This window comes from Carcharhinus amblyrhynchos, chromosome 6 (genome assembly GCF_965287045.1).
Source record: "Carcharhinus amblyrhynchos chromosome 6, sCarAmb.v2.hapA, whole genome shotgun sequence".
Lineage (NCBI taxonomy): Eukaryota > Metazoa > Chordata > Chondrichthyes > Carcharhiniformes > Carcharhinidae > Carcharhinus > Carcharhinus amblyrhynchos.
The window spans coordinates 79,981,726-79,995,461 of NC_137329.1; the positions used below are offsets into that span (position 1 = coordinate 79,981,726).

General features: G+C 40.2%; 1 protein-coding gene across 15 annotated transcripts in view; it reads left to right on the top strand.

The window, feature by feature from the left end:
• LOC145344036 (ataxin-7-like protein 1) overlaps positions 1 to 13,736 on the top strand; it is a 253,456-nt gene that overhangs the window by 231,056 nt on the left and 8,664 nt on the right. For 13 of the 15 annotated variants that reach the window (XM_080190772.1, XM_080190765.1, XM_080190767.1 and 10 more), the window contains 3 exons: positions 44 to 236; positions 356 to 477; positions 2,344 to 3,289. In XM_080190772.1, coding sequence (XP_080046898.1) covers positions 44 to 236; positions 356 to 477; positions 2,344 to 3,289 — 1,261 coding nt within the window. The remainder of the gene's footprint in view (positions 1 to 43; positions 237 to 355; positions 478 to 2,343; positions 3,290 to 13,736) is intronic. The other 2 variants (XM_080190766.1, XM_080190768.1) reach the window with 1 other exon arrangement.

Below are 13,736 nucleotides of genomic sequence, written 5' to 3' on the forward strand. Positions count from 1 at the left end.
ATACAGTCTCAAATTAATTGAATGTATATCCTTTTGCTTTCAGCAGGGTTTCATCTACCAGCAGCATAAATAGTATGGGTACTACATCTAACAGTGCAGCAGTATTGGAATTACCATTGCCCATAATTGGAGATATAACAAGTCGATTATCCAGTGATGAAGGAGAAATGGATGGTGCAGAGGAATCTGAAAAACTGGACTGTCATTATTCTGGGCACCACCCAAGGCCACTAGGCGTATGTTGTGCATTTTATCTCAGTAGCTTATTATGTGTTTTCAACAAATTTGAGTTTCTTTCATGTTTTCTCATCTAAAAATATGTGGTTTAAAATAATTGCTTTGCATTGTTTTGTAGTATTGCACTTTTGGGAGTCGCTTGATGGGCAGAGGTTTCTATGTCTTTGACAGACGATGGGACCGTTTTCGACTGGCACTTAATTCAATGGTAGAAAAACATCTAAATTCACAGATGTGGAAGTGAGTCCAATATTCACCCTAGTTAATAAGTTTAACATGGGAACAGTTTTGACCATGAAAGTTATATTTTAGCCCCTGATAAACACCTAATGAGTGGATTGACAAATACTGTACTAAAACCTGATCTTTATGTCACATACATGAATACTGGAGGTATCAGGTGTGTTTTCACCTCAACCTGGCTGCAGATATACCTATTATCTAATGTTCTATATGGATGGCTGAATAATCTAGTGGTATTGAGGCTGATTCCTGTTCTAATGGAAATTGTTTTCCAGTTGTGGGGTCAGTTATCTGTGAAACTTAAATGGGTTTTATCACTTTTCAATTAAATCATTCATTGAGGAACTTCATTCTCAGTGGAAGTAAAACATCACTATTGTCCATTGTGCACTGTGTAACGTTGTCTTCCTGATGCTGAATTGTGGCATTGCAACCAGGCAGGTAGTAGCTCATATACTGGACTGCACCATGCATCTGGTCGATGGCAGCTAGAAGCAGCAGAGAAAGGAGCCACATAGCTCATCTTAATGCCATAAGACTGAGTTATAAGATTAGATTGCAGAGGCTTGAATCATTCTGTTTTGAAAGGGATGCCTGAGGTAATTTCAGGGTAAAAAGACATTAGTTCCAACTATAATTAAAAGCAAATTTAGGACTACTGACAGGAAATTCTTCACAGAACAATGACCAATATGTGGAATGGAAATCTTGGATGGATATTGGAGGAAAAAAGTCTTGAAATCAATTAAGTAACTGGATGCTGTGATGGAAAAACTGTAGGACTACATCATTGTTTCGAGCGAATTAATTAAGTTGGCCTAAAGGCTTTTCACTTCTGTATTTTGCCCGTGAGACAAAGAGGCAAAATGTTTTTTTATAGGAGGAAGAAGTGGGAATAGATTGGAAGGAAGGGTCGGATGGAGGAATTATAACTCTGGAATTGCCAGAGAGTACATTTAGATATTACTGAAATATATCTTGACGTAATATCAATAATACTGTTCCTGATCTTTTAATAACAAATGATTGATCACATACAAGCATAACATTACATTAATGTTTGCTGCAGAACTGCACAAATTATTCAAGTTCAAATGTCTGTTTTCACCACACTGTGCTTCTTCCATCAGAAGAACAACCTAAGTGAATCTATGGATTCACCTTTGTCTCCATTAACAAACACATTCCCATTGAGCTGCTGGTAGAATGTGGTTATCTGAGCTGGGCTGAAATTCTGACATGAGGATTTTCAGTTTTTCCCTAGGTCATTGATAATAACAGAGAAACGATAAAAGTCGTCATGTGTTCACAGGCAAAGAGGATTGTCAACCTCTATTGGATGTAAATCTGCCCCTATTAGTGATGCACAAACACTTAAAGGGCCAATTGAGCAGCCTGTAGCAAATAATATGGGTGTTAATCCTCAATCCTTGTATTTTATACAGTGGCTAAAATCCAGACCCATCTTTGATGAGCATTCCACTGACACCATCAAGGTGTTTTCAGTTGGGCTCAGACAAGTAGTCCCCAGAAAGTTTGCACGATTATGTTGCCCTGCATTGGGATAGCCGGGTGGAAAGATGTCCTGTGTTTGTTATTCATTGCAGGATTGTGAACATGACTGGTTAAAAAAAATTCCTAATTTTGCAGCAAGTTACAAAACTGAGAAAGTCTTTTTCTTATTTATGCAGAAGTGCTTAAATAAATAACCAATCCCACATAATGACACAAATTAAATTAAACTTTGATTTCATTGTTTTTGATGTCAAAATTGTTGGTTTATCTTTAAAAATGCAGATATCACAAGTGGAATATTAAATGTAAAGCTTCTGTTTTTTTTCTCTCCTTCACAAACAATTTTAGGAAGATCCCCCCTGCCGCAGACAGCCCTATGCCATCTCCTGCAGCACCTATTACCACAGCTTTCTCAGCATCAGTACTACAGTCTTTGAGCAGCCCTTCTGCAGTTTATCTTCCTTCAAGCTCACCAATCACTCCATCTTGCGTAATGACAGCACCAGTCTTGTCGTCAGCAGGATTTGTGACCACAGTGGACAGCAATTCCATCATGTCATACACTGCTGCCTTTCCACAGGCAGCAACTGCGTTTAATTTGATGGACTCTGGGTTCAAGGCCCCATCATTATTGTCACCAGTACCTGTTGTCGTACCTTCCCCGTCACTCAGTAAACCACCGAAAACAAAAACCAGCAGACCCTCGAAAGTTAAGGACCTATCTTCCCGCAGCGACAAGGGCTCGTGTAATAAGAGGAAGAAACCACCGGCACCACCTCCGGCCTCCTGTCCATTTTCACCATCGTTACAGACCTCATCTTCGACTTCATCATTTTCAGGGTCGCATAAAAGGAACTGTGTGTTGAACCCTGGCACCACATTGAACTCATTTCCTGCAACATCTTCCTACAGCGCAATGTCTGTGCACAATACGAACAATGGAACCAACGCACTCAGTGCCAAAATAGATCCCTCAGGACGGACTTCTTTGCCTGGCAGCTCGACAGACTCTATTAAACACATGAGCATGGTGGTGAGCAGTATTGACCCCACTCTCTCTGTTTCTTCCCTGGTGCACCATTCAGGGGAGCATGCACTAGCAGCACACAATACTATGTCTTCGCTGCCCCTTCCTTTTGACAAGTCAGAAGGGAAAAAGCGTAAAAACTCTAGTTCCAGCAGTAAATCCAGTAAAATAACCAAAATGCCTGGTATGAACAGTGTTCACAAACGAAGTGCTGCCAACGTTATGTCTTCAGTCTCAGAATCGTCAAACAATTCTGTCTCTCGCCAGGTAAGCATTCTGATTTCAGTATCTTTCTCTCAGAAAACTTACTCTAATCTGGAGCTGTTAAAGATTTTGCATTTTTGCACCACTTAGGTGCATGAGAAAAAGACTGCATGTTATCTAACCATTTATCTCACTGCTGTTTGTGTGACCTTGTGAGCAAATTGACCACCGTGTTCCCTATATTGCAATGGTTACGAAGCTACGAAAGTACATAATTGGTTAAAGAATGCCTATGGATGTGCAAAGGCCATGAAAGGCACTTTATAAATTCAAATCTTTTTATACAATGGGGCTTAAAATGTAAATCTTAAATCAGTGTTGCTGCTAAATTTTATTCATAGGATGAGGGCATCGTTGACAAGACCAGTATTTATTGCCTATCCCTAATTGTCTTGAAGAAGGCTATTTTCTTGAGAGCAACTGCATGTCTGGCTAGACCATATCAGAGAGCAGTTGAGATGATCCACATTGTTATGAGTCTGGTGTCACATGTAGGCCAGACTGAGTCTGGTACAAACAGCAGATTCCCTTTGCCAATGAAAGTTAGTGAGCTAAATGGGTTTCTATCATAATCTTGTAGTTTCTTGATTACCTTTACTGATACTAGATTTTTATTCCAGACTTATTTATTTAAATGAATATGAAGTCCCAAACTGCCATGGTGGGATTTAAGCCCCCTGTATCCCAAATTTCTTGAATTACCAGTTCAGTAACAACACCATTGTGCTAATGCACCAATGATTTGCATATTTTCAAGCTGTAAGATCTTGTTCGTGTGACTTAGTATTTGGTCACCAATGAGACAGCAGAACCAAGAAAATAATTTTCTCAACCTTCATGGTTATAAAATTCATATTTCCTATTGTACTAGTAAGAAATGTACCTGCAAACTGAAATATGTTGTTTGGACTTTTGGACCAGATTGTGAGCTAGAGTCTGGACACCCATGATATAATGCAACCCCTGTCTTCTTTTTCACAGTTGTTACTGTTGAGACAGATCGGTGAGCTTTTTGTATATTTTTCATAAAAATAGAGAAGGAATCTGTGTACTGTTTGAATTTCTCGGGGCATTTGATTTAAAGTCGACCCTATCTTTGGCAATAACTTCTTCTTTTAAGATACTCCCAGTTACATAATTGATTGTGAACCTGGTAAAATAGATTAACCTCATAATAAAATTTTTTAAAAGGCTTGCATTTTATATCGCGCTTTTTCCAACCACCAGATATTTCAAAGCATTCTACAACCAGTGAAGTACTTTTGAAGTGATTGTCATTGTTGGCAGCCAATTTGCACACAGCAAGCTCCCACAACAGCAATGCGATAATGACCAGATAATCAATCTTTTCATTAATGTTAGTTGAGGGATATATATTGATGATGTCATTAAGGAAAACCACCTTTTTGGTAGTCACCTCCTGAACTAATAAATCCTTCCTACCTTCTATCCTTTCCTTCCACAAACTCCTGATGGTGGAAAATTAAATTCAAAAGGTCAGCATGTTAATAGAATTCAGGAGGTCAGTGCATTGGAATTGTAGACCTGAACCTGATTTGGATCCTTTGGTTGGTGCACTTTTACATCATTTACTGCATACTAGAGGGGTTATGCAGTTCATGCAAAAATTGGCACAGATAGTTGTAAAAATATAATGTTCAGCTTGTAATCAAACTAACTGGTAAAGTTGCAAGACTAACAGACGGTTCCCTACTCTTGCCCATGTGATGTCAGTGGAATGTTTCCACTGGCAACAGAAAATATTTATCCTGGTTCTAGAGAGAACTCTAGAAGAACATGTTTTGGATTATGAATGTGGAAATATAAATGAATGATTATATTTAATTGAAATTATTACCTATAATTAGATGCTCTTCAAAAATGTAATTTACTTTAAATTTAATTTAAAGATACGAATAATTGAAAAATCTAATTTCCATTGTACTAATTCCTATAATACTGAGAGTCAGTTCTCTGGTTTTCATTGAGTTTCAGTAAAGCTACAGGGTTCATTCTCCTATGGAGTAGGATCCTTTATCATAAAGAAAAGTAATTAGCTTTTCTTTATGATAAATACTAATTGCTGATGCAGCCTCAGTTTTATTGTGTGTGTGTACTGAGACTGTAACACGCGAATGCATATTAGCTTGAAATCACTGCCTTTTGGTACTACTTCTGAATTCAACAGAATGATACAGTACAGAAGAAATCTAGTATTAACTGAGTACTCTGCACCACTATTTGGAAAGAAGGAAGATGCTGCCTAAGTCATGATGAATGAGGATGGAGGAGCTAAAAACTGAGAAAGGGGAAGTATTGGGGAAGTGGGCAGCACAGTGGCACAGAGACCACAGGGCCTCTCATCCCCAGGAACCCAGGTTCGATTCCCAGCATAGTCACTGTCTGCGTGGGTTTCCTCCAGTTTCCTCCCACGGCCAGAAAGACGTGCTGGTTAGGTGCATTGACCTGAACAGGCGCCAGAGTGTGGCGACTAGGGAATTTCACAGTAACTTAATTTCAGTGTTAATGTAAGCCTTACTTGTGACTAATAAATAACCTTTACTTTGGATAAGCTGGCTGTGCTCAAAAGTTGATAAGCAACCAGCACCAGATGAGCTGCATTCGACAAACCTGAGGAAGGAAACCGCAGAGCCCACTAGCCATGACTTCCAGTCCTCCTCAGATATAGTGGCAGAGTCAGAGGATTGGAGAATTGCAAGAAAATCTTCCAGAAAGGATAATTGCAGCAATTGCAGGCCAAGTTTAAACTTGGTAGCAGGGAAACTATTGGAAACAGTAATGTGAGCTAACACTAACAGTCACTTGGACAAATGTAGATTCAGTAAACCAGTCTGAATTTAAGGGCAAATCGTGTTTTGGCTAATTGTTTGAGTTTTTCGATGAGATAACAAGAGAGGACTGATGAAGGTTGAAATGGTCTCTATGGACCTCCAAAAGGCATTTGAGGAAAAGTCTTTTCACCTAGAGGGTGTTGGAGTCTGGAAGAACATCCTGAGCAGGTGGTTCAATCTAGGTACTTGAAAGGGAATTGGATTGCTACCTGAAAAGAGACAATATGTGTGGTTTTGGGATAAAGAAATGTTACCAGGTAGAATGCTCTTTCAGAAAGTCAGTGCAGGCCCCACAGACTGAATGACCACCTGCACTGTAAGATTCTATGATGCAATGTCACATAACGGACTTGTCAGCAAAGTTAGAGCCCAGGAAATAAAAGGGACAATAGCAGCATTGATACAAAATTCGTTGAGCGACAATTGATTGAGTGACAGGAAACAGTAGAATTGAATGGTTCTTTTTTGGACTGGAAGAAGGTATAGAGTGGGATTCTCTAGGGGTCAGTGTTAAGATATATATATCACTGATCTAACTTGGTGTGTAGTGCACAATTTCAAAAATGACGGATAACACAAAATGGGAAGTATTTTGAACGTGAGGAGGATAGTGATAGATATCAAAAGGACATGGATAGATTGGTGTAATGAGCAGATATGTGGCCGATCGGTGGCACAGTGGTTAGCACTGAAGCTTTGAGCAAATATTTAATTTGCTTTCCCCATTCTTAGAGACAGTGCCTTCCAGATCACAACAACCATTGGTACCTAACTTTAACAAAGTATCTTGTATCTATCTGTCTCTTCTGGTTCACTCATTCACAACCTTTCTGCTCCTAGAAACAGTTTCTTTTTATTTACTCAACCAAAAATTCATGATTTTGAAGACTTCCATCAACCTGTCCTGGTCCCTCCACACTGATGCTATAGTTAAGAAAGCCCACCAACGCCTCTAATTTCTCAGGAGGTTAAGGACATTTGATATGTCTGCTACGACTCTCAGTAACTTTTGCAGATGTACGGTAGAAAGTATCCTTTCTGGGCATATCACAGCTTGGTATGGCTCCTGCTCTGACCAAGACTGCAAGAAACCACAAAGAGTTGGGACTGAAGCCCAATCCATCACACAAACCAGCCTCCCATCTATTGACTCCATCTACACTTCCCACTGCCTCTGAAAAACAGCCAGCATAATCAAGGACCCCACCCACACCCCAGACATACTCTCTTCCACTTTCTTCCATCAGGAAAAAAATACAAAAGTCTGCTGCCATCAGACTTTCCCCCTCTCTTTTCCTTCTCTATGTACAGTTTGCTTTGTCTATATAGCGCAAGAAACAATACTTTTCACTGTATACCAATACCAATACATGTGACAATAAATCAAAATCAGATCAATTATTTTAACTTCTTGTGCTCGGAGAACAATCTTTTCCAGCCTCTACACGTGGCAGAAACGTGTCATCAGATGTCAGTTATTTTGTACACAGCAGCTTAAAACTAACAAGGTATTATGCAAAATAAGATCAACATTGATATTGTAAACAGTGTAACATAACTGGAATCTCAGTAATCCTTTGAGACTTTTATTTATTGTTCTGTGCTGTTTATCTTGTGTTACTTAGGCAGCATTTCACCAATTTTTATTTTTTTAAAACTGCTTTTATTTAATTGTGCAAAATACACTAGTGTAGATTGAACAATGCTAAACATGACAATAACAGAAATCGTTTGACAAGGTACCTCACAAGAGGTTATTGCAGAAGGTCAGGGGACATGGAGTTGGGGGTAGGGTGTTAGCGTGGATAGAGGATTGGTTGTCAAATAGGAGGCAGAGAGTGGGGGTCAATGGGTGCTATTCGGATTGGCGGTTGGTAACTAGTGGAGTGCCTCAGGGGTCGGTGCTGGGGCCTCAGCTATTTACCATTTATATAGATGATCTGGAGGAGGGAACCGAGTGTATGGTGTCGAAATTTGCTGATGACACCAAGATTGGTGGAACGGCAAATTGTGCGGAGGGTGTGGAGAGTCTACAGAAGGATCTAGATAGGCTGGGCGAATGGGCCAGGAAATGGCAAATGGAATTTAATGTTGGCAAGTGCGAGGTGGTCCACTTTGGTAGGAATAATGGTAGGAAGGATTATTACTTACGTGGCGAAAAACTGCAGCAGGTGACGGTGCAGAGGGACCTCGGGGTCCTTGTGCATGAGTCGCAAAAACCCAGCTTGCAGGTGCAGCAGGTGGTCAGGAAGGCGAATGGGATGCTGGCCTTCATAGCGAGGGGGATTGAATATAAAAGTAGGGAGGTCTTGCTGCAGCTGTATAGGGCATTGGTGAAGCCGCAGCTGGAGTACTGTGTGCAGTTTTGGGTGCCGTACTTACGCTAGGATATTTTGGCCTTGGAGGGAGTGCAGAGGAGATTTACTAGGCTGATGCCGGAGTTGAGGGGGTTGAGCAATGAGGAGAGGCTGAATAAACTAGGCTTGTACTCGTTAGAGTTTAGAAGAATGAGGGGAGATCTCATTGAGACATATAAGATGATGAATGGGATGGATAGGATCGAGGTGGAGAGACTCTTCCCGCTCAGAAAGGACAGTAGGACTAGGGGGCACAGCCTCAAGTTGAGGAAGAATTTCTTCACTCAAAGGGTGGTGAATCTCTGGAATTCTCTGCCCGTTGAAGTGGTGGAGGCTACCTCGCTAAATATTTTTAAGAAGCGGGTTGATGGGTTTTTGATAAGAGAGGGGATTAAGGGTTATGGGGAGAGGGCGGGAATGTGGAACTGAGTCACGACAGATCAGCCATGATCTTATTGAATGGCGGGGCAGGCTCGAAGGGCTAGATGGCCTACTCCTGCTCCTATTTCTTATGTTCTTATGTCAAGCAGTATGTTCCCTTCAAAAACAATTTGATGACTTCACTGTCTTAATCTTGAAAACAACCTTTTAAGTAATAAAGCAATTAAAGTGACGTGTTTCCACAGTAACAAATTCATTTTGAGTCATAGAATCCCTTCAGTGCAGAAGGAGGCCATTTGGCTCATCGAGTTTGCACCAACCACAATTCCACCCAGACCCTATTCCTGTAACCTCACGTATTCAGCCTGCTAATCCCCCTGAACAAAGGTCAATTTAGTATGGCCAATCAGTCTAACCTGCATATCTTCGGACTGTGGGAGGAAACCGGAGCACCCAGAGGAAACCCATGATTTATTTCAATTGCCTTTTGAAATGACTTTGAGTTTTGCCTCCTGTCCGTCACTTGCTAATTATAGTAATGGGGAGTATATTTCCATTTATGTAAATTCCTGCTTATTCATGCCTTTTTGGATAAAGGCAGTTCCATACCATCTATTAATGCAAGGGTGGCCTTAACTATTCCAACAATAAGTGGCTGTATTTTCACAGTGGCTTTGGCAGATTGGTATTTCTAACCTTTGGCTTGTTAATGTTCACTGTGATGTCCTATTCTGCTCCCTTCTAAACCTTAGAGCCACACTGACTGGAGAGATGGTGAATTAAAGGCCTGGGTTTCTCTTAAAGGAGAGAAGGGGAAATTAGACTGGTTATTCCAGCACATCAGTGTGGTCAGCCAAAGCGAGCCATCAGTAGAGCTTTGCAAGCAGGCTGACTCCCTGACAACTTCGCAGCAGAGGCACAAGTCCATTTGAACTGAAAAACACAGAGATATATTACTTGATTATAATAATGAATCAAGTGCATTTTCTCTTCCTTCTGGTATTTGCCTGCAAGTTTCAAATAAGTACTTGAAGTGGCCGGTCTGCTATCACTTCCTGTGGCCTGTCACTGTGGGTAAGATTTCCATGACTTTAAAGCAATGTTTTTGTTCAGATTTTAAAATATGAGAGGATCAGTTTAGCAGTAGAAATTACCCATTGTATTTTCTATCCTGCACCTTACTTTGATTTGTTACATTCTGTATAAAATACACCAACATGAACTACTTTCAGTTCTTGTCATTAGTGCCAGAATTTGAGAATAAAGTACTATATGCAGAAACATCTTGTGAATGTGGACTTGGGTTCAAATGCTCTATAAAAGAGGGTCCAATTCCTGGCTTGGGTCACTGTGTGGAGTTTGCACATTCTCCCCATATCTGCGTGGGTTTCCTCTGGATGCTCTGGTTTCCTCCCACAGTCCAGGTTAGATAGATTGAACGTGCTAAGTTGCCCCTTAGTGTCACAATGGTTAGTACTGCTGCCTCACAACGCCAGAGACCCAGGTTCAATTCTGGCCTTGGGTCATTGTCTGTAAAGAATTTGCACATTGTCCCCGTGTCTGCATGTGTTTCGTCCGGGTGCTCTGGTTTCCTCCCACACTCCAAAGATGTGCAAGTTAGGTTGATTTGCCAAGATAAAGTATCAGGGAGATTCGTAGGGTAAATACATGGGGTTATAGGGATAGGGCCTTGGTGGATTGTTGTCCATGCAGGCTCAATGGGCCGAATGGTCTCTTCCTGCACTGAAGGGATTCTGTGAATCTGCGATTATTACAAAGATTACAGTTTGAAAATACTAATTACCGTAAACCAGTTTCAGACATTGATATAGTGAAATAACCAGCAGAAAAGTAAGTTGTTTTTTCCCAGTGGAATTTCTTATATACTTGCACTTACTGCAAGTGCAGTTCCCGATCTTCTCCTCTTCTCAATAAACTGACTATAGCTTTGGGAGACAACTATTGTTTTATTTAGTTATCCCTCAGGAAGGAAAGTTTTTACACCAAATCATAGCCTGGCTTTTGAGAGGGATGACTTAAGAGCTCAGAGTGTAAACGGAACAAATGATTGATATTAATAGAGCTAAAATATCAATCACTTGCTGTTTTAGGCAATGCACTCTGAGCTCGCCATTTTTCAAAATAGCAAGTGAAAAGAGTTTGTCATTTGATGTGGGAATAAGGAAAGCCCCAGCTGCAATCTCTTTATCTTTCCATGAAATCTCTTGGCTAAGTTCTGACATCTAGTCTTTTCAGGCAATTATGATGTTTTTATAAGCTTTTATTTTTATTCTGAGGTAAAGTACACAGATTCAAGAGGAAAATCTGGAAAGTACTTTCTCCTTCAAAACCTCCTTACCCAACATGAGATTTGCATCTGGTCTGTCACAACTAAATGCCTCCAATCTTAAAACCTAAAAAGCTTCAGAAGGTTATGATGTTAAAAATAGAATGTTGGATTTACCACTGTTCATACTAACATTGTAATTACAATTCTGTATGCAGTTGAAATTTCCATTACCCTGTACACATGATTTATTTAAGAACTGGGGTTTGTGAACTACAGTTCAATATTTGTTGCTCCAAATGCCAAGTATCTGTGTAACTTTCAATTAAAATATTTAATTATATGCATTTGCATGGTGTGGCACAGTGGTAGGCACTGCTGCCTCACAGCACCAGGGACCTGGGTTTGATTCCTGGCTTGGGTCACTGTTTGTGTGGAGTTTGCACATTCTCCCCGTGTCTGCATGGGTTTCCTCCAGGTGCTCCGGTTTCCTCCCACAGTCCAAAGATGTGCAGATTAGGTGAATTGGCCACGCTACGTTGCCTCTTAGTGTTCGGGGGACTAGCTAGGATAAATGCATGGCGTTATGGGGATAGGGCTTAGGTGGGATTGTGGTCAGTGCAGACTCAATAGGCTGAATGGCCTCCTGCACTGCAGGATTCTATGATTTTTAAAGACCCATAGATACATTGTTCATATTACCTAATAAATCACAACGTTAACTTCACCATCTTTTAATTTATTTAATCAAACTTACATTAGAAATATTAGGTGGTATTTAATTCTGTTTGCCTGACAGTAAGTAACTCTGATAGGGGACAATGAAAAGAGATGAAATTGGTTCTTGAATATACTGATCTGAGGAGTCATTTGTGATCAAAGAATGGTAGCTACTTTGATCCAGCAGTTATAAAGATTAGATAACTAGTGTTGACTGCAATGTGTAGCTGAAAGGATAGCAGTTCCACCCACTAGGTCCTCTGGCATTTATTGGTATTTTGGTGATATCTCTTGTATACTTGTATATGTATATTGTATGGACATAATGACAGGTCCAACCTAATTGATGGTGTTAAATTATGTCATAAAGCAGAAATTTTTGAATGGATGCTAACTGTTTAAACTTTAGGATTAGATTACAATCTGAAACTGTTTTTGGTTATGTAGTTTTAAAATGCCTGGAGTTCTTTAACGTTTTTTGTTGTTCTGGTTCTGACTGTCAGTGTGGACAGTGACGGTGTTTTTCACATTGCTTTGATTCACTCTGAAGAATTAACAGTTGTGATTTTGTTATTGCAAGGTTATTCAAAAATAATTTAAAGTAGATAACCAGAAACTCTGTGATTCACGCATATAAACTATCCAAATATTATCAATCGAAATTGCCGGCACCATTTATTTATTGCTATAAATGACTCCCATTCATATGGTACGGTGTTTTCTCCTGTATTATTGTGGCTGACTCGGACCTAAAGCAATTTGTCTCTCTTGTTTAATTTCATTAAATAGATCTTTACAGGCAGCCTTATATATTGCATTTAGAGATTAGGGAGCATTTTGTGAGCAAAAACATGCACATTTATAAAGCGTTTTCACAACTACCAAACACTTCAAGGCACTTTGCAGCCAATGTAGTATTTTTGTGTTCTCAGCCCTTTCCTTTAGAATAGTAAAGCATGGACAACTTATGCAAGGCAAGACAAGAGTGCCAAATATGGAAGTACACCAGCATATAGGGATCTTCAACATATTTGCCTCTTGAATCAGCAGCAATTCTGTTGGCTGCGCATGTCAGCCAAATGAATGATGGCTGCACCCCTAAAGACATGCTGTATGATGAGCTTGTTATCAGCATAAGACCAAGAAAGTGCCCTACCTGCAAGCAACACATCAAGTTGACTGGGAATGGAGTCGATGCATGGGATGTCCTTGTTCCTGACCGCAATGCCTGGAGACAAGCAGTCAGGAAGACAATGGGAAAAGCAGAGGGAAAACAGGAAATGATAAAATGGCAAAACAAAAACCCGGCAGAAGAAAAAGCATCAGTTCACCTCAGCTAACAGTATTTATTTGTGCCAGTTGCAGATTGAATTGCTGCTTATAAATCTGCCTCTGCAGCCACAACAGATTATGCTCAGTCCAGAAGTGACATGTACCCGGGGGCAGTCCATCATTTCCCAAGATGAACAGATATCATTCATTCACTGTTGTTTTGTAGGAAATACAGCAGTCCATTTGCACACAGCAAATTCACACAAGTAACAATGCAATAATGACCAGATAGTCTGTTTTTAGTGATATTGATTGAGGGATAAATACTGGCCAGCACACCAGAGATAAGTTCACTGCTCATCTTCAAAATAGTGTCAAGGGATTTTTACATCCTGCTAAGCAGACAGATGGACCTCGGTCTGAAAGATGGCACCTCGAACACTGGAATGTCAGCCTTGAAGTTTGCAGTCAAGCCCTGAATTGCGACTTGAACTTAGACTTTGTAATTCAGAGGTAAATGTTGTTACCAACTGAGCTACGCTGACACTGAATATTGTTATCAGTTTCACAACACAAACATG